We start from the raw sequence: 21,486 nt of genomic DNA, 5'->3' as shown, positions 1-21,486 counted from the left end.
TCTGGATGAGTGTTAATTTATCCCTGTGATTTTTGTTTTAAATGAGAAATTCCATGAGGGCCTAATCACGAAGTTTCTGCTTCCAATTTAACTGCACCCTTAAACTGCTTCTTCACAGTCTATCTCAATAGTTCCAAATTTTTTCAGGCCATCTCCACCGTTGGTCCCATAAGGTCAACTCCAATGCCCCCTTACCCTATAAAAAGTGTTACTCAGACTAGCAGCTTGCATGACCCACCAATGAAGATGATAACACAATAAAATTCAAAACAGTAATACTTAACTGCATTTATTCGAAATCCAATTAAAACTATTTAATTATATCAACAAAACTGGTGAACTTGATCGAGTGACACCAGCTTTTCAAAGTCTGAAAGTCATTTATACCTCCAGATCTCCCTTGCCTCTTAAAGAGTTTCCTTAGGTAATCCCACCGGTCCTGGAGAAAAAGTTATCACTTCTCCCCCACCCCCTATTGTACAGCTGTCGGAGGAAAGTGTGTGTTCTGGGGTGGTAAAGGTAAAGGCACCCCTGACCATTAGGTCATCGTGACCAACTCTGGGGTTGCGGCGCTCATCTCGCATTATTGGCCGAGGGAGCCGGCGTACAGCTTCCAGGTCATGTGGCCAGCATGACAAAGCCGCTTCTGGCGAACCAGAGCAGCACATGGAAACGGTGTTTACCTTCCCGCTGTAGCGGTACCTATTTATCTACTTGCACTTTGGCGTGCTTTCAAACTGCTAGGTTGGCAGGAGCTGGGACCGAGCAACCGGAGTTCTGATCGGCAAGCCCTAAACTCTGTGGTTTAACCCACAGCGCCACACCGCGTCTGGGGTGATATTTCGTGCTATTAAGAGACATTTGAGTGCAAAGATGCAGCTGCAAGGGATCTCTCCAGACACAAGCGTTAGTCAGCTTGTTGGGAGCAGGGCATCTTTGAACCAGGTGGACCCGGCTGGAAGCTGCTTCTCCGCTTTGTGGGTGCAGAGAATAAGGAAGTAACAAAGCAGGTCTGACACATTTCAAGTTTCTGGCTACAATTCTTTTAAATGCCGCACTTCAGTGTTGTAGGTGACATTTTGCTCCTGGTCCAGGATGGGGCATGAACTTCCAATCTGTCCTTGAAAATAGGTAGAGCAGAGGTTGATTTGGGACTCTTGAGAAGATGATGATGGAGTGTATAGACCACTGGCCTGATCCAGGAGGCTCTTCTGAAGTTCTTAACTTTTTATCCTGTAGATTTATAACAGCTGTTGTTTTTTGTTACTAAGAGAATTCATTGTAGGCAAGTGGCAGGAATGAGACCAAAAGCACAGAATGCTCTGGAAACACTGAGCTAAGACAGGTGTACATACTTTGAACCCAAAGAACGTGTTCCAGCCCCCTTTCAGGCAGACATTCAAGAGTCCCCAACCTGCAGCAAGCCACAAAACGGGCTGTTTCCAACTGAAACTCTGCAAGAGTCTGACTGTCTGGCCCCTGTGACAATCATCCAAGTAGCATCTGTTAGTATTGTGTTTTCCTTTGCATTGTGGGGTATGGGGAGAGATCTTGATCATTATAGGACAACTGTTTATGGTAGCAACATGTAACATATCCCCCCAGATATCATTGGACTCCAGATGCTGCCAGGACGGCCAACAGTCATGGGTGTCAGGAGCTGGAGGGAAGGCAAGGGTATATGGATGAACACAGCTCTCCTTAAAGCCAAACCCTCTGTCCGTAATTCTTTTTATTCTAGTCTTTGGTACTAAAGGTGGATTTGCTACATATCTTGCCACCTATGAACAGTTTCTGTCCTTCCAGCAACCACTTCGGAGAGGGAAAGGGAATCAAGAGGGCATGATTGCGACACCTTCTGTGCCAACAGCACTCCCAGCCATCTTCACCACTTGATGTTCAAGGTGGCGCTTGACTTCTCCACTGCGTGATACCCTATGTGCAGGATGTCTCGAGTCTGTCCTGAAGAAGGGCCACCCAGCCACTCCTCGTAGAGTGTCTGCACGGCTCCATTCAGCTCTGGGTTTTCAGGCTGGACCGATTCGTACAGCCTCTCCACCCTCTGGAGAAGATCCTTGCTGGGCTCCCCTTCTGCTTTAATTTGGCCCCCTCCATTTAAGCAGCCTGGAAAGAAAAGAGGCGGTGGGAAGAAGGTGCATCCCAGCGGAAGAGGCAAGAAGAATATAGGTGAGTTTTGAAGCTAAACCTGCATTCCCCAAGCTGGCCCTCTCCAAATGCTTTGAACTAGAACTCCCATCAGCCCCAGGCACGCAAGGCCGCAAGTTCAAAATGATCTTTGCAGGCTGCTGCTGCTGCTGGGAGTTCAAATCTGGAGGGAAGCAGGTTGAAGTACCTGAGTTAGCTAAGCTAGAGCTTCGATATTATCATCACCAAATGTATTGCTTGCCTTTCACTAGCAAGACAGGCAGGCTACAACAATGAAAAAATAAAAATAGTTAAAAACGCATGACGGTCATAGGAAGAACAGCATAGTCCCTGGAAATGCACATCTCAAGTGTCAAAGGTTGGGGTAAAGAAGTGTGTCTTCAGTGAAGAAGCCAGGCACACCTCTGAAGGGGGGGGGATTCCGCAGCCTAGGGACTGCCGCAGAGAAGGCCTTCTCACAGGTCACTCCCCTCTCAAATGTCTGAGGGAGATGGAGCAACCATGAGGGCCTCGTCTGTGAGTAAGGAGGTGGCATTTCAGATTGTTGCTTATTTATGCATTTCTATACCACCCTTTATCCAAGGACCACAGAGCTGTTTACAAAATAAAAACACAAAAATAAATAACTTTGTCACAAACAAAGCAGCAACCTGCTTCTTTTTAACTAAAGGAGAGTCTCCACCCCCATCATTCTCCACGCCCAGACACTGAGGTCGAGCTCCAAGGGCCTCCTGGAGGTTCCCTCACTGCGAGAAGTGAGGTTATAGGGAACCAGGCAGAGGGCCTTCTCGGTAGTGGCACCTGCCCTGTGGAACGCCCTCCCATCAGATGTTAAGGAAATAAACAACTATCTGACTTTTAGAAGGCATCTGAAGGCAGCCCTGTTCAGGGAAGTTTTTAATGTTTGATGTTTTATTGCGTTTTTAATATTTTGTTGGAAGCCGCCCAGAGTGGCTGGGGAAACCCAGCCAGACGGGCGGGATATAAATTATTATTAACTGGTAAGAGAATTCTTAGGATGTTGCCAGAGAGCTTCAAGCGACACATGCAGCCTTTTCTTATCCCCCCCTGCCGTTTCCAACCTGCAGGTGGCCTCACCTGAAGGACAAGCCATCACCTCGATGTAGTGATACGGCAGCTTCCCCCGCTTCAGTTTTTGCACCAAGTTCTGGATGTTCCGAAACCCGTACGCCAGGGCAAAATGCAAGAGGGTTTTGCCATCCTTCTCCAGCATCACTTCCTGAAAGTCCTTGTTTCTGGGAAAGGATCAAAAGGGGGCAGGGCGGAACCAGAGATTTGCTACTGCAAAACATGAACTCTTCAGACACGCTCCCAAGCCACATTCCAGTTGCTCAGAGCAGAAACTGGCAGCAACGGAACGTGGAGGAACAGTACAACTTTGGTGGGGAAGTCAGCCTGGTTGGAAAATGAATGCTTCCTCCCAGGCCATGGCTCTCTTGCACCTTCCACGGCTGCTTGCAATGGCTGCTAGCCAGTGAGGGAGGCTGGAGCAAGGGACAGGTAGGAGTAAAGCAGCAGCAGCAGCAGCACTACCAATATTTCCTTACTGGAAGAGAGCGCAGGCTGGGGAAGATGGGCTGGGCTAGGATCCTTTGTAAGAGCTCCAGGCGGTAATACAATATCCTTACTTCAGTGCCTTATAGTGAACTTCTTCCACTTGAATGCCAAAGAGCTCCCTTGCGGCATACTTATAGATGTGCTCCAGGTAGCCCCCAGAACCGCCTCCAGAGTGCCCAAGCAACTGCTCCTCTTCAGATACACCACTAAACCTATGCAAGGGAGAAAAGAAACAGCGTTGGGCACCTTGCAGAACTCAAAATGCCCAGCTGCATGCTGATAAAGGCCAAATCCTGATTAAAGTTCTGCAAGTCAAGCACATGTGAAAGAAGCAATCCGGGTGTAAGCGTAGCAAAGTTAAGCGACTTCGGATCTTACATGCTATCCAAAGGGGCAGGATTCACTTCTGATAGGGTTACCTTCTCCTGGTCCAGCAACTTCACAACTTCTCCTGAAACACAGAACAAATGCATTCTGGATGGAACAGAGGCAGGAAGCAGAGAGGAGTTACCAGGCAATGAATTAATCCTCTCTCCAGTTCAGGGATGGGGAGTCTCAAGCCTAGGGACTGAGTGTGGCCATCCAAGCTTCTCCATTCGGCCCCCAGGACACTCCCCAAACCAGCTCCAATCAGCTCCCCTACTCAAGAACTTTTGCTTGGCTGGATTATGTCCTTGAAATGGCATAATCCCCCTGGTTCGCCAGGATGGAGTGATGCAGGAGGTTGTATGTGCAGAAACCTCTGGCAGGATGAGGGCTGGGCTCCATTAACTCAAATGGGACAGGGTGGAGGTAGTGGCTAGTGAATGGGCAGTTGCACCTCGAGCCAGGGGAGCAGGCAAGGGAATCTTATGTGTGTTTCTAACTCAAACTGACTGCATCACAGTTCCTGGCTCCGCTTTACCTGTAGTAATCACACAGTCAACCTCCCGGGTCTGGTGCTCTTGGATGAAGAAGTCAGGCCTGGAAGCTTCTAACTTCTTGTCGTAACAAGGCATCACCGTCACGTGGTAGATCTGGTCAGGTGTCAAGTGCTATAAATGGGCAAGAGATTGGGATACCTGATCAGCAAAAAATTAGTCCCGATTTCATGTTTCTGACAATGAAATGAGTAGGGCACCAAAAGACACATAAGCAGAGAATGAAGGCAATAACCGCCTCCTGTTTGTTTGGTTTTTGGCCCTGGTAGGTGGCATCCAGAGGTGTAAAACCTCTGCCTAGCAACCATTAACTAGTAGCACCCTTTGCAAATTTGTCCAAACCAGCCTTTGCCAACCATTTAGTGCCCTCCAGGTGTTCAGGACTACAACTCCCATCAGCCACAATGGCACTGGCAGTGGATGGTGGGAGTTGCAGTCAAAAACATCTGGAGGACACCAGGATGTCGGCAATGGCTGGTCTAAACCCAGAGAAGCGAGGGTAGGTCATTCCATAGGGTAATAACAATTTTCTGGGTGGCTTGAGATGGTTGCCCTTAAGAAGAAAACAGCAGCGGTGGCGGCAGCAGCAGCGGCAGCCTAGCATGGAAAGGGAAGGGTCTGAGCTCCCCTTTCTGCAGAGGATTGTTTTGGTGAGAGGGTGACCCCTTTTCTGGCTCTCTGCAGAGGCGATCTGACGGGGAGGTCACAAACTGAAGCCCAGCTTCTGCTCCCAGACTTTCTAGGACACCGGTTCCCCTGCAAAAGGTGCCTGCCACGGAACACACACTTGCTGTTTGGCAAAGTGCCTCTTGACGAGAGAGCCCATCACTTGCTGGGGAGACTTGGCCGTGCTGACGTAAGGGACGATGAAACTCCCGTGGGTTTTTTCGGCATAACAGATCCAGCCTGAAAGAGGAGGAAGAACCAACATCCTTAAAAGTCGCAAATCTGCCTCCTGGCTCCAAAGGCAGCATTCGCCCCCCCATCCCACTCTCCCCTTCCTGGCTTATTGGAAGTAAGGTAGCTGTTACACCATCCAAGGCCAAGGGATTAAAAGGAAAAGCTGCTCAACAATGTTGCATTGCCAGGGATAGAGCTGGAGTAGAAAAAGGACTAGAAACTCAAAAGGGGAACGGAATTGCAACAGCATGCAAACAGCTGTAAAGAAATATTGGAATGTCCCATTCATAGTCCACAGCAGGAGCAGGGAGCCTCAGGCCCAGACGCCAAATGTGGCCCTCCGGACCTCTCTATTTGGCCCTTGGGATTCCCCCCAGGCTACCCTCCTCACCAGCTCAGCTTTTCACCTTCTGAAAGTTTCTGCCTGGATGGAATGTGCCCCTGTAATCTAATAGCGACTCTTGCTTGCCTGAAAAGGCTAGAGAAGGGTATGTGAGTGGGGGCTGGAGGGGGGGGGAGGAAGCCTACTGCTTAAAGGCAAAATTCACATTCATTGCTCAACCCCCTTTTCCTCCACCCACCGCTGTCTTACAATCTGAGGTTTCTGGATGATGGGTAGCACCAGTTACAGGGCCTGCAACCCCACTCTCTCCCCCCCACAACAGCCTTACCTGGGCAGGCAGCAGCCAACATAGGCAAAGCCTTCTTGTCTTCCTTTTGCCTCTGGAAGCGCTGCACAAACTCTCGCTGGCTCTCCAGCAGGCTGAAGTTCCTTGAGAAAGTCGTGTCAAAGACATAATGCACCCCTGAGACAGGGAAGGAAGAGAGGTTAGGTGTTAAGGAAACCACATTTGTGGAGTGGTGGGGGGCTTCCTGAAGCTTTCTATACAGGTGTCGTTGGACTAATGATCCGACTCTGTGCAAGGCAGCTTCCTTTGTCCCAAATGTCTTAAGCAAAGGGCTACAGCTCAATGGTAGAGGGCCTGCTTTGCATGCAGAAGGTCCCAGGTTCAATCCTCAGCATCTCTAGGTAGGGCTGAGAAAGAACCTTGTCTGAAACCTTGAAGAGCTGCTGCCAGTCAGTGTAGACAATACTGAGCTAGCTGGATTGGTGGGCTGTTCCTAAGCTGTGTCAACACCTTCAGCAACAAGGGTGAATAAAACCATCCAAGTACATCCATAGACATAGATGACTTCATTGGTTTGGTCAGTTTTCTTATCTTTCCCCTGCATTTTTTGAAAATATATATATATTTGTAAATGTAACAGAGGGGAAAGAAACGTCATCAGCCGACAAGAAGTCCCAATTTAATTAATATGGGCAGTCCGTTCAAACAGACATCTAAATGAGAATGACGTTTAAAAGCTTTTTGTTAAAAGGGAGAAAAAGCAGTAAGATCTTCAGCCCCTGAGTAGTTTTATCCTTCCAGCCTCGTGGCAGAAATTTGATGCTCAGGAACACAGGAATCCGTTTGATCCCAAGTGTTTTTAATTGATAAATCATCAAGCTACATACTTCAGAAGAGACACTGTTGCTCACCTAAACTTTTAAAGAAAGACACCAGTTTCTTGGCTGCGTCTAAAGGAGTCAGCGAAAACTTTGCCGCCAGCGAAGCTCGGGACTGGGGAGATATGGACACCACCACCAGCTTCTGGGAAGCAGAGTCTGACGTCTTAAAAAAACAAACAAACATCAACATGAAATTTGCATATGCCGAAGTATTTACCTTTTCTATCTTGAGGTGCCCTGAGCCTTTCTGTAGTTAGCGTGAAATGTTTGGCTTCTTTTTTAAAATATATATGTTGAGAATCTAGTCCCTAATGCAATGAGAAGTGGAGGACAAACACAAAACTACCAGCAGCTTTATAAAAGGTCTAGATCAGTGGTTCCCAACAAGTGGTCCGCGGACCCCCAGGGGTCCGCGAGCTATGCCAGAGGGGTCCGCAAGATCACCTCCCCAAGATGCGCGTACCGAGCGGCGCGCGCGCAGCGGGAGCGCCACGAACTGCTGCCGCGGCGTGGCACCCCTAGCAATCCGCTCCGCCGACTCGGGAGTCTCCTTGGGTCTCCTCAGAGGAGGAGGCGCCACGCCGAAAGCCCCAGAGCTCGCTTGCCTCCTTCCCGCCCTCTCCCTGCCTGTGGCCAGCAGCTCCAGACGCTGTTCTGTGGAGTTTTTGGCGTGGCTCCGCCTCCTCCGAGGAGACCCAATGAGACTCCCGAGTTGGCGGAGGGCGGCGGACTCGCTGCTGGGCGCCCCTGCTCCCTCAATTCAGGACCCGGTGGGAGGCTTTGAAGCGGGCGCAAGGTCGCCTCTTCACCTCGGCAGCTGCGCCTTCCCTTCCCCCACCCCATTCCACCGCCCACCCCCACAGAGAGAGGGGGCCACTGTTTTTTGGGGTGGTGGTCTTACCCCCTCTGTCAGTGAGGGAGCAGTGCGGGCGCCTTACAAATCAGCCCCCTTTGCACAGAGGGGTGACTGGGTGGGAGAAGCCCATGGAATGCAGGCGCTCTAGCCCCGAAGAGGCTGTCACCTTGCTTGCAAAAGCAACAGCCTCTCCCGGGCTGAGCCGCCTGCCTTCTGTTGGCTCTCCTTAAAGCAAGCGAAGTAATTGCTTTAGAGGAGCCCACGGAAGGCAGGCGCTCTAGCCCCGAAGAGGCTGTAGCTCTGCTTGCAAAAGCAACAGCCTCTCCTGGGCTGAGCCGCCTGCCTTCCCTGCCTGCCTTCCGTTGGAACGCAGGCACGGAAGGCAGGAGGAGCACTTTTGGGATGCCCCATTCCCCCCTGCTGCCAGTTACCAAGCCTGCTCCGCTTGCTTTGCTGCGAGCTGGGAGGGGTGGTGGTGGACGGGAGCTCCTGTCAGTCCGTCCCTTCTCCCAGCTCGCTGTACCAGCAAGAAAAGCAAGAGCCGCTTGGGCGCTGTGCGAGGCTCTCCCTCTCTCCCTCCCTCTCTCCCTCTCTCCCTCTCTTTCTTTCTCTGACTCCTCCCTCCCTCCCTCCCTCCCTCCCTCCCTCTCTCTTTCACCCCTTCTTTCCTTAGCATTTGCTAATTTCCACCCGCTGCTTCTTGTCAGCTTCTTCTCTGGGGAACCTTTCCTAAAAATGGTCAACAACTTTGGGGGTCCCCCGCCTAAAAAAGGTTGTCAATTCTTGGGAATTTTTTTGGGGGGGCCGCTGGAGGGATCTTCGCACCACGGCGCTGGATATGTTTCACTCAGCCAAAATTGTTTAATAAAAAGGTGCTAATGGAGCCAAAAGTTATTTTTTGCTGACTAGTAGGCAGGTAGAGATTTGCAGTCAGATTTCAGAGTGAAAGTTTCAAGTTTGGAACCTAGTATTTCAGAAATAATGAACTCAAAGGACAGATTTAACTCATCTCATTAAGAACTGAAAATTAAAACTAACTGTATACTGATGGAGTACTCTGTTGTAACTGTAAAAAACGTATAAAAAAGACTCTTAATTTGGCTCTCACTTTTTAATTTTAGGATTAGGAATTAATGGGGGTCCTTGTCACAATAGCGGCTCGATGAGGGGTCCTCGAGAAAATTTTGTTGGGAACCCCTGGTATAGATAATTTGCTCTGAAGCCAACCAGAATGCAAACAGCTTGCTAACATTGCTCCTGGCAGTGGATGAAAATTCCAGCCTACTCAGTGGGAAAGGGCTGTAACTCAAGGGCAGAGCAACTGCCTTGCATGCAGAAGGTCCCAACCAGCATCTCCAGGTAAGGCTTAGAAATTCCCGTGCTGGAAACACTGGAGAGCCACTGTCAGTCAGTGTAGATGGACCAATGGTCTGGCTTTCTGTATAAAGCAGCTTCCTACCTTTATGTCCCTAGATCGGACCCCTATAGCTGCCTTCTCCTGCACAAGTGGACAAGAAAGAGCTCATCTTCCAGGTCTTCAGGCTCTATGACTCACACGCTGACAGCATCAACAACTTACTTTATTGGTATTTAAGACCCTGAGGAGTTCCTCGTGGCTCTGCTGTGTGATTAAGACACTCTCCGCGGACGTGATGCAGCCGCTACATGCCAAGCAGTCATTGAGGGTGATTTTGGCCTTCTCAAGCTTTTGTGACCCTCCATCCTGAAAGGAGATGGAGACCAGGTTCTAAGCGTTCCTGAAAAGTACTTCCAGCTTTCACTAGCAGTCATTCAGGGGTCACCTCCCCACCATCTGACGACGATGTTGGAGATTTTATAAATAAAAGCTTCACAGAGGGGCCCAAGGACTGTAACAAGTTTTGGCTCCAGACTGTAGGGCCAAACATGAGAGATTTGCAGTCCAAAGAGCAGAAGGGAGTAATTGCTCTTTTGTGAGCATTCATTAACCAGGACAATTTTCTTGACTACAACTGAAAAGGTATTCCTTCATGGAGGGCTACTACCCAACTCCACCACTAACTCCCTTTCCAAGAGGCTTCTGAACTCCTAGCTGGGGCTGCAGAGCTGTAACCGCTGATCCCCAAACCTATTTTGTATCTCTTATGACAGGGATTTAGCTTACTGTATAAGAGGCACAGCAATGGCATCACCCGCTTTCACCTCTGGCCCTGCCCACCACTACCACGTGGCCCCCAGAAGCTTGATGGTGGAATGCAAAAACACACAGCTTTAAAAAAGCTTCCCCACCCCATCTTATGATGTGATCAAACTGAGGAGGGAAAACTTTACCTTGTCAACTTGAATGTAAGTCCCATCATCTTCAATGCGGATCTTTGCTGCTGCTTTCCCAAGCTTCTTCTCAACTTTGATGGGTTTTACGCACTCCTGAAAGGAAAGCGAACTACTGAAAATAAACACCAAAACACACAAACACACACACTACAATCCGTACTTCAGTAAGAAGAAGCAGTGTTTCCTCCTAGACTCCCACTGGACAGTTCAGAAACTCCTGCATCAGGCATTGATCTGGTTGGTAATGACATGTTTATTCCCCACCCCGTGTCACACACACACACACACACTCACACTCACACACACACACACACACACACCATGGTTAGGATAAAACAACTTACCCCTTACAGGATCGCTGTGAGGTTTGCCAGGAGAAAGAGTGGGTGCACTTTACTTTGAACACTATACATTTTTCATTACATTTAAAACCAGTCCCATCTTCAATTTGCTGAGGCCAGAACCTTTGATTCCTTCCTTCCTTCCCATGACAACCCTAACCAGACCAAGGCCACCCAATGAGTCTCCAATGGCTGAGAAGGTATTTGAACCCAGCGTCCCCTAACCTGACCCTCTAATCATTACACCACCCTGGCCCCGCATATTGGGGCCGCTCCCTCTGAGCCTCAGCAATGGGCGCGCATGCGTGCGCTGCTACTGCTGGCCTACCTCACATGGTTGTTGTAAGGTTGCAAAGAATACGACACTGGACCGGCCCCAAATGCCTGTATCGTTCTCATTCTCCTGCCTCCACTTTCTCTCTTCCTCCTCCCCCGCCCCACTTACTTGCGAGGGCCCGATATAGTCGTCCAGGTCCGTCAACTGCAGGACTCCGCTGAAGGGCGACACAGCCGTAGCCATCTTCGCATCTCCCTTCCCGCCACACTGCCGTAAAGCTCCGACGAGGAAGTATATGCTCGTACAACACTGTCTGATAAGCAATTTCCGCCACACTGCCGCAAAACGGCCGAGAGAGAGAGAGAGAGAGAGAGAGAGAGAGAGAGAGAGAGAGAGAGAGAGAGAGAGAGAGAGAGAGAGAGAGAATGTAGAGTAGCCCCCTCACCTCCTTAATGAGGGCTCCCGATGTTACTTTGGCGTCCGTGTTTTCTAGGTTTTCTGCCCGCAGAAATAGACGGAGAAGCCAACCGATTTAATCTAGACGTGGTTTTCAGCAACCTGCCTATTGATTTCTATGGCCATTTCATTCACTCGGGGAGGGAGGTGGAGAGAAACCCGGGAGTTGTGCCCTATATATCAATCTAGACTAAGTCTATAAAGGAAGAAAAGAGAACTTCCAAAGAGTTAGAGGTAGAGTGCTCAAAGTAACCATCAGGTTCCCGATGGCAGCCCCGTCCACGTGCGGGGCAAAAGCCAGTGAAATAATCCACTTGAAAACTTAAACAAGATTAGGCGCGAAGAAGAGGGGATGAGCCTGTTGTGCAGAGGTTAGTTGGAGTGAAGAACCTGGACGGCCAGGGTTCAGATCCCCACCCAGCCACAATGAACCTCAGGAGGGTGACCTTGGTCCTCCAGTCCATCACTATCTCTCAGCCTAACCTACGTCACAGGGTTGTGTTGAGGATAAAATAAGGAGGAGAACTTCATAGGATGCCATCTCGAGCTCCTTGGAGGAAAGGTGGAATATAACTGAAATAATAATCCTTCTGAGTTCTGGATGGTGGTTGCTGGAAACCACAAGAGGGGAAAGTGCTCTTGAACTCAGGCCCTGCTTGCAAATTCCCCACTGGACATCTGGATGGCCATTGCGGATACTGGACTAGATGGACCCTGCTGACTTGATGCATAAGGCTCTGGGTGTCACAAGCAAATAACTAACATACATCCTATCCTTTCTTCCTCATTTCAGGGCTCCCTTATTGACTTTTGGGATAAAACCGAGCTTTTAAAAGAAAAACATCTGTTATCACGTGCATTGAAAATTGGGTTATGTCTGCTTCGGTTACCCAGTGCATAAGAAGCTCCTAAGCTCTCTGCCTTCTTTTTTGTTTTTTTGTTTTGGAGAGGGGGCTGCCTGCGAACCAGCTCTGGGATCCTCACGCAAGATTTTGCAGAACCATCTGGGCATCTCAGAGCTCGTGCTCCAAACAGGCCTTGAGAATCTTCACTCCTGGCTTAGATGATGAGCCCCTTGGGGGCAGATATTTGCATTTGGACAAACTGCTTCAAGTCATAACTCATAAATTGAAATAATAATAATAATACCTACTCGAAGCCTACAGGACTTGGAATCTTGGAAAGTGCATGTTTGGGTCTAAAAGGAATCCCAGTGTTTGGGCAGCTCTAATAGCAGCTCTAAACTTAAGAAGAGTGCAGAAAATGCAATAAAATTACTCTGGAGGATGCCGAATCCAGCTAAAATACCCTTTTCATTAAATAGGCTGCAGCCAATAGGAACATGATGTACAGGTGCCACATTGTGTTTTCAAAACCTCCGCCTTGTCCCTCGAATATGTTTCTGAGCATATTCAAAGTGCTTTTCCCTGAGCATAACACAAATGGTTTCTGTTAGTGCCTAAAGCAAGGTTGGGGAACATCTGTGACCCTCCAGAAGTTGCTGGACTACAACTCCCATCGTCCCTGGCCATTGGCTGTGCTGGCTGCTCATATTATGATTCAATTTTGGGGCGGAACTAGATAGCGAACTTTAAACGACAGCTTTGCTGTGTGTGTCAAACTGATCAGGCTCGAGACACACAGGCAGCTCCAAGTCTTTTCTTTGCAATGGGAATAGCAGGATAAACAACCAGGCCATAAACTGAGGTATTCCTTTGCAAGGGAATAAAAAAATAACCAGAACAAAAATTAAAATTAAAAGCTTTATTTCCTTTTTTAAAAAAAGTGTTACACAGCGTAAGATGCTATTTTCCTTGTGGAGTTTGGGGACTCATCCACACTTTCCTTTGCTGTGTGTTACTAGGTGCAGTCTGGGATTTCTAGGTCCACGTCTGAGCACTTTTCTTTCCCTCTCGCTGATTTCTCCATGAAAACCTGCTCTTTACCGCTGAATTGGAGGAAATGGCAATCCAGGGAAAACCCAAATTGCCATTTGTTCCGATTCAGTGTTAAAGAGTAGGTTTTTCCTGGGTGATGTGGCGGGGGGGGGGGGTGAGCTCTGGGGCACTGACTGGGAAAGTGCAGAGCTGAGCCTAGAAAGTGCAAGGCAAAAGGTGTGTGTGGCTGAGCCCTGTCTCTGGGGGAAAGGGAAACAGAGGTTGGAGTGAGGATATTAACCTGCTTAGCACACTACCTCTGAATTCATGAACATTGAATATATCAGACCCTCCAAGCGTCCCTATTTTCCAGAGACAGTCCCTGTTTTACAGAAGCCTTCCTGGTTTCTGATTTGATCCTAGAATGTCCCACTTTTCCTTAGGGCATCCCTATTTTCATTGGAGGAATGTTGGGGGGTATGGAGTTATGCAACCCCCGAGCCCCCTGATAGGGAAGTTTTTGTAATGTTTAATGTTTTATTATGATTTGATATACTGTATGTTGGAAGCCTCTGAGAGTGGCTGGGGCAACCCAGTCGGATGGGCAGGGTATAAATAAATTTAATCCCCCCCCCCATTTTATCATGATGATGATGGAATAGGATGTTCCTGTTTTCATCAGAGAAATGTTGGAGGGTATGATAAATTCACGCACAAGTATACCAAGGATCCAATCTAAGAATCATTTAGAGAATCATTTAGAGCAGCGTTTCTCAACCGCTGTTCCGCGGCACACTAGTGTGCCGCGAGACGCTGACTGGTGTGCCGCGACGTGCGGCGACGAGAAGGGCGATTTGCATTGTCACGTGCCTGGCGGCCGCCAATAACCAACACTGACCCGCCGGAAAGCAATATTTCTCCTCCTCTTTCCCAAAGCTCAGTGCAAACGAGCCTGGCGGCCGCCAGTGCACAACACTGACCCACCGGACGGCTTGTGAAGCCTTATTACAGGAGATTGCATCCAACACAGCAATTGGCAAGTGTTTCTTACAGTCATAATTATAGTCAATATAGGGCGGCACAGAGTTAAATTTTTTAACTTTTTTAATGGTGGTGTGCCGCGTGATTTTTTTCACGGAACAAGTGTGCCGTGGCCCAAAAAAGGTTGAGAAACACTGATTTAGAGAATGAAAGGTGAGTGCATTCCCCAAGACACCAGCAAGTGAGAGTGCCGAAAATCCTTCATTAGATAACCACCTAATTGTGGGAGGAACTTGTGGAAGGAACATGGCAGAAGGTCTGAAGTTCAATCTTTGGTATTTCCTGGGAAGAGTAGGAGAGACTCCCTGCCTGAAGCTCTGGAGAGCTGCTGTCAATCAGCGCTGGCAGTACTAAGCTAGCTCACCAATGCTCCGACTCAGTATAAGGCAGCTTCCTATGTTTCACATCAATTGTGTCTACATACCTAATAAGGTTCTGCAATTGGCCATTGAATCATAGCTGTCAAGTTCTCCCTTTTTTAAGTGAAATTCCCTTATGCTGAATAGGCTTCCTCGTGAGAAAGGGGAAAACTTGACAGCTATGCATTGAATATCCACATTAAATTACCATGTATTGATCTCAAAAGCACAAAGGACCCAGCTTTTTATTACCTGCACAAAGTTTGCGAGGGGACTGAACTCTTTAAGGGGTGGAAGCGGACTTTGGAGGGTGGAAAACCACAATGGTTGGTGAGGCACCAAGAAACATCCAGCTGCTTTTCCAAACTCAGATGTACAGAAATAAGGAATGTTTACTAAGAAATATTAAATATTTTACAAAACATTGTGGAAAGCAAGGTTGGATTATAGGAAAACAGTTGTAAGAAAGCAAGGGAGGACAAGGGAGGTGGAAAACAGGATTGGATGGGTCCATGCATATGAAGGGGCAGCTCCATAGATGTCCCCTGTGATGTTTCCAAGGATGTGAGTTGCAGCACCACCAGTGTGGTTACCCGTTGCAGAACCACCATTGCTGCTGCCTGTTGTGCCCCCAGGGATGTCAGTTGCAGAACCAGCAGAAATGTAGCCCATTGCTGCTCTTGGGGTGTGAGTTACAGAACCACCTGTGAGACCACCTGTTGCACCACCAGGAACATCAAATTCAGAGACAGGAGGAATTTTGCCTGTTGCACTACCAAGAATGTGAGTTGCTGCATCCCCAGGAATATGAGTCAAATCACCACCAGAGACATCCTCTGTTGCGCTACCAGGGATTTGGGTTACATCCCCACCATTGATGTTTGGAGTTGTACCACCAGGGAGGTCAATTGCAGAGCCATTGGGGGTGTTGCCTGTAGTGCCACTAGGGATGTCAGATGCAGCAGCACCATGCATGTTGCCCGTTGCTGTAGCAGGGATCTGAGTTGCATCACCACCCCTGATGGGGCCTGTTGTGTGATGAGGAATTTGAGTTGCGGAACTACCAGGGATGTTGCTTGTGGCACCACCACTGATGTCGGTTGCGGAACCACCAGTGATGTTGCCTGTTGCTCCACCAAAGATAGATGGAGCACCAGGAGGGATGTTGCTTGTTGCTGGACCATGGATGTTGCCTGTTGCATCACTCGTGATGCCATGTGCAGAAGCACCAGCAGTGTTTCCTGTTACGCCATGAGGTATCTCTGTTGCAAAACCATCATCAGTGTTGCCTCCCATGTCTACAGAGTTGTGATTTGCAGAACCTCCGGAGATATTGCCTGTTGCACCACTGGGGATGTCAGTTGCAAAACCACCAGTGAAGTTGCCTCCTGTTTCTCCAGGGATATGTGTTGTAGGACCACCAGGAATGTTGCCTGTTGCACCACCAGCGGTGCCAATTGCAGAACCACCAACAGTGTTGCTCCTTCTTGTTGTGCCTACAGAGATGTAAGTTTCAGAACCACCAGTGATGCTGTCTGTTCCCTCTGCAAGAATGTCAGTTGCAGAACCACCAGGAATGTTGCCTGTTGCACCAACAGTAATGCCACTTGCAGAACTATCAAGGGTATTGTTCGTTGTGCCACCAGGGATGAATGTTGGAGCAGCATGTGGTATGTTGCCTGTTGCTGTGATTCCAGTGTCCATTGCAGCACCATCAGCACCTGTAGCACCAACAGTCATGTCAGTTGCAGAACCACCATCAATGTTGCCTGCTGTGCCTACAGAGTTGTAAACTGAACCCCCAGAGACAATTTCTGTTGAACCACCAGCAGTATTGCTTCTTGTGCCTATAGACACGGGAGTTAAAGAACCATCAGTGCTGCCGCCTGTTGCCTCTCCAAGGATGCCAGTTGTGAATCCACCAGGAATGTTTCTTGTTGCACCACTAATAATATCAGCTGCAGAACCATCAGCACTGTTGCCTGTTGTGCCTACAAAGATGTCAGTTACAGAACCATCAGTGAAATTGTCTCCAGGGACACGTGTTGTAGGACCATTAGGAATGTTGCCTGTTGCTGCACCAGCAATGTCAGCTGTAGCAGCTTCACGGATGTTGCCTGTTGCTGCACCATGCATGTCAGTTGCAAACCAGCCAGCAATGTTGTCTCTTGTGCCTAAAGAGATGTGAGTTGCAGCACTACCAAACATGTTGCCTGTGATGACATGAAGGATGTCGGTTGCAGCAGCATCAGGAATGTTGTCTGTTGCTGCACCAGCAGTGTCAGCTTCAGAACCACCAGCAATGCTGCCTGTTGCCTCTCCAAGGATGTCAGTTGTAGAACCATCAGAGCTGTTCCCTGTTGCTCCACCAAAGATGTCTGTTACAGCACCATCAGGAATGTTGCCCATTGCTGTACTAGCAATGTCATTTGCAGAACCAACATCATTTTTGCCTGCTGTGCTTACAGAGTTGTGAGTTGCAGAACCTTCAGATACATTTCCTGTTGCACTACCAGGGATGCCAGTTGCAGAATCACCAGCAGTGTTTTCTCCCATTTCACCAGGGATGTCAGTTGCAGAACCACCAGCAGTGTTGCTCCTTATGTCTATAGATACATGAGTTGCAGAACCAAGGGTGTTGTTTGTGGTACCACCAGGAATGTTAGTTGCAGCAGCATTTGAGATGTTGCCTGTTGCACCATCAGGGGTGTCAGTTGCAGAACCACCAGAGATGTTGGCTGTTGCTGCACCAGCGATGCCAGTTGCAGAGCCACTATAAAGATTGCCTCCTGTTTGGTCAGGGATATGTACTGTCAAACCACCAGGCATGTTACCAGTTGTGCTTACAGAGATTTGAGTAGGGAATCCACCAGTTATGCCGCCTGTTGCACCTACAGGTTTGTCAGTTACAGCACCATCAGGAATGTTGCCTGTTCCACCATGGGTTATCTGAGTTGCAGAACCACCATCAATGTTGCCTGCAGTGGCTACAGAGTTGTGAGTTACAGAACCTCCAGGGAAATTGCTTGTTGTACCACCAGGGATGCCGGTTTCAGAACCACCAGCCAAGTTGCCTCCTGTTTCACCAGGGATGTGCGCTGTAGGACCACCAAGAATGTTGCCTGTTGCATCACCTGTGATCTCAGTTGCAGAACCACCAGCTGCATTGACTCTTGTGCCTACAGAGATGTGAGTTGCAGAACCACCAGTAATGTTTTTTGTTGTGTCACCAGGGATCTGAGTTACAGAACCTGAAGTTATGTTGCCTGTTGCCTTACCTGGGTTGTCAGTTGCAAAACCACCAGTGAGGTTGCCTCCTGTTTCTCCAGGGATGTGCCTTGTAGCACTACCTGGAATGTGGCCTGTTGCACTTCCAGGGATGGGAGGCTCTGTAACACCAAGGATCCTGCCTATGGCATCTCCAGCAATGTCAGTTGCAGTACCGTCATAGATGTTGCCTGTTGCCCCAACAGGAATGTGAGTTGCAGTGCCACCAACACTATTGCCTGGGACATTAATTACAGCACCCCCAAGAACGTTGCCAGTTGCTGCTCCAGGAATGTGAATTGCACCACCACCAAGGATGTTTCTTGTGATGCCTCCACTTCCAAGGATGAGAGTGGTGGTCTGTCTCGAGGTGTAGGATGCAGTCCCTCCTGACACCCCTCCTGTGCTTCCTGCAGGGTGGAGAGTTGCTGCATTGCCAGTAGTGCCTCCTTTCTGCCTCCCAGGGATGAAGGTCGCAGCACTCTGGGTGTCCCCTGAGGCAACTGCAGGGACATCCGTTGCAACAGTGGTGGCACCTCCAGGACCATGAATGGCAGCTTCTTCGAAAGTGTCCCCTTTGGTTGTTTCAGAGGAATTGGCTATAACACTTGTAACATTTTGAGTTTCAGCAGATCCAAGGTTATTGCCTGGGGAGCCTCCGGGGATGTCATCTGGTTCAGGGATTTGCGTTGCTGAAAATGAACATGAAAAAAGAGAGAGAGAGAGAGAGAGAGAATAATCAGTTTGGAAACTTCTGAGCTAAGTGGACCAACAATCCAACTTGGTGCAAGGCTGCTTCCTGTGTCCCTATGTTCTGCTCACTTTTCTTCTTCTTCTTAAGAACTTCATTCTATTATTCATACCTACCTTGCATCACTTCTTTATTTACCTTCCCTGAAAACCAGCCTTTCTTTGGCCCTTCCTTTTGATCTGGGTGCATTTTTCCTGCTAGAGGTCCATAACTCTCCTCCCTCCCTCCTCTAATGTATCATCGTAAACATCTGGCTCTCCAAACCTCTTTACGTGGCCCTCAGGACTCTCCTACACAACAACCTCTTCCCAGACACAACCACTCTCTTCAGGCTACACCCATCACTGCCCCTGCTTCACATCCAGGTAGGGTTAGGAGAGACTCCCTGCCTGAAACCCTAGAGAACCTCTGCCAGTCAGTGGAGACAACACTGAGTTAGATGGACCAGTGATCTGACTTGGTAAAACTATGTGCCACTATGCCTAATAATAGCCTAACATTAACTCGCTATGTGGGCTGAACTCTTTTAGGGGTCAGGGGAGAGGAACAGAATGATGGGGGAGGCACCCAGCAATGTCCAGCTGCTTTTCCAAACTGAGATGTTCAGAAATAAGGAATGTTCAGCAAAAAATATTAACTATTAGATGATAGAGCTTCCACCATACCCTTCTTTCTACTCCTACCAAGGAAAATAAGATTTATGAAGAAAAGAAGGGGAAATGCTTTCTACAGAAGCCACACATGGTCCTCTTTTCACATAACAACCTACATCTTTCTTTGGGGTTGCCATAAGGCCAGAATTTCCCGGACATGCACGGAATATTGCAGCACTGTCCAGACGAAAATCGGGGAAATGTCCGGGAAAATCCAGGTGTATGGCAGCCCACCTCGGCAGTGTCATTTGTGCCGATTTTCCATAAGAGTTTGCCAAAAAAAAAAGCTCAACCACTTTTCTGTCCAGATCTTCACTGTTTGAAATATGGCACCCCCGTTTTGTACAAATTTCTCGGTAATGTGAAGCTAGAAGGATACCAGAATACTTTGATGTGCACCATTGGCTGGACGGATGATTTATTGCATGATAAATATATTCTGTGTAATCAAACACAATAAATTCAAGATTCCAGAGTAGCAGGATGCTAGAAAACTGCTATCAGTTATCTGGAAAGATCTGATACACAACACTGTAGTCTGATTCCAAAGAGTGTCTCTTATTTAGGCACATTTGCAGGTGGGTTGTGAAACAGAGGTGCACTATGGGGAAATGGTTACAATAAAGCAAGGGAGGAGAAAAAGCAGGTGAAAAATAGGACTGGGCAAGTCCATGCATATGCAGGGGCACCTCCAGAGACATTTCCAGGGATGTGAGTTGTATTGCCACCAGCAACAGAAGTTGCTCCAGCACCCGGGATACCATGACTGTATGCTGTATCCCTTCCAGGAACGGGAGCTGTAGTTCTTCCAGGAATGTTGCTGTTGGAGCTTCCATGAATTGAAGTTTCAGTAGCTCCCGGGATGTGAGTTGCAGAACCACCAGGGATGTTGCTTGTTGCTTCACCAGGGAGGTCAATTGCAGCACCACCAGTGCTGTTGCCTGATGCTCCTACAGAGATGTGAGTTGCAGCGGCATCAGATATTTTGCTTGTTGCTCCACCACGGATGTTGGCTGCAGAACTACCAGGGATGTTGCTTGTTGCTCCACCAGGGACTTGAGTTGAGGCTGCTCTAGGAACGTTGCTGGTTGTGCCTCCAGGGATGTGAGTTGTACCACCACCAGGGATGATGCCTGTAGAATTTCCAGGGATGTGGCCAGTGGCACTCTCAGGGCTGTGTGTTGTAGGAGCAGCAGGGACGCTGCTTGTGGTGCCTCTTGTGATGCCAGGGGTACTGCCTATGGCACTTCCAAGGGTGGGAGTGGTCGTCTGCCGTGAAGTGCAAGATGCAGAGCCTCCAGTTGTCCATCCTGGGTTGCCTCCTGGGTGGAGAGTTCGGGCACTGCCAGATATGCCTCCAGTCTCTCTCCCAGGGAAGAGGGTTGATGCACCTCCCTGGATGCCCCCTGTGGCAGCTGCAGGGACCTCAGTTGGAAGAGTGGTGGCATCTTCAGGACTGCGGGATGCAGATTGTCCAGGGGCGTCACCTGTGACATTTGCAACGTTTTGAGTTTTGGCACCTCCAGGGGGGTGATCTGCAGTTCTTTCAGGGATTTGTGTTGCTGCTGCAAATGGAAAGAGAGGAAGTATCAGTTTGGGAACATGTCAGCTAAGAGGATCAACAATCTAACTTGGTGTCAGGCTGCTTCCTATGTTCTGCTCACTTTTCTTCTTTGTTTTGGTTGCTAAGAAGGGAATGCCACCCTCAGGCTGAAGGAATACCCTCCCCCTAAGTAATGAAAGATTACCTGTGGGTTTGGGTTGATGATCACCCAGGAGGCAAAGGCTTTTGACCTCTACAAGTTCTTCCTGCCGTTTAGTAAGGCTGGGGTGAAGTGCGACGATCTCCTTCATTCTGGGGTTAAAAAATAAGTTTTGAAGCATCAGTGAGGTATTTTTTAGAGCGGGACATTTTGAGCAAAATAAGATTCTAGGAGGCTCTGTTCAGAAATTTATCTATACCCCCTCATTCCCTCCCCCCTCTCCCCCCCCTATCATTTTCAACAAAATTCAAGGTGATATGATGTAGGGGTGAATGAATCTGTCAATGTTGGTTCCTCTCAGTTTCTCATTTTTTTCCAGTCTTAAGTTCCGCCCCATCAGTTTGCAATATTTGTTTATTTGTTTTTAAAAGGTCTCGTGAAAATTGATAAGTGTTTTAGTGCATATATATCCCAGTTTTTGTACTCAGTCTTGCCCAATATGCACATTTTTACAAGCC

At 48.6% G+C, this 21,486-nt stretch overlaps 1 protein-coding gene across 1 annotated transcript; it reads right to left on the bottom strand.

Moving 5' to 3' along the window:
* Positions 1–273: 273 nt before the first annotated feature.
* On the bottom strand, positions 274–11,130 carry CIAO3 (cytosolic iron-sulfur assembly component 3). Its single transcript, XM_035131971.3, has 11 exons — positions 11,030–11,130; positions 10,241–10,336; positions 9,510–9,653; positions 7,105–7,237; positions 6,236–6,370; positions 5,452–5,570; positions 4,649–4,778; positions 4,123–4,195; positions 3,816–3,956; positions 3,265–3,422; positions 274–2,124 (listed from the first exon to the last, which is right to left on the bottom strand). Exons 1-11 carry the CDS (start codon positions 11,102–11,104, stop codon positions 1,886–1,888), a joined length of 1,443 nt encoding a protein of 480 aa, XP_034987862.2. The 5' UTR covers positions 11,105–11,130; the 3' UTR covers positions 274–1,885.
* Positions 11,131–21,486: the final 10,356 nt, after the last annotated feature.

Source organism: Zootoca vivipara, chromosome 13, assembly GCF_965207765.1.
Source record: "Zootoca vivipara chromosome 13, rZooViv2.hap1.1, whole genome shotgun sequence".
Taxonomy (NCBI): Eukaryota; Metazoa; Chordata; class Lepidosauria; order Squamata; family Lacertidae; genus Zootoca; species Zootoca vivipara.
Note: the sequence above shows the minus strand (reverse complement) of the source record. Positions and strands in the feature narration are given on the sequence as shown.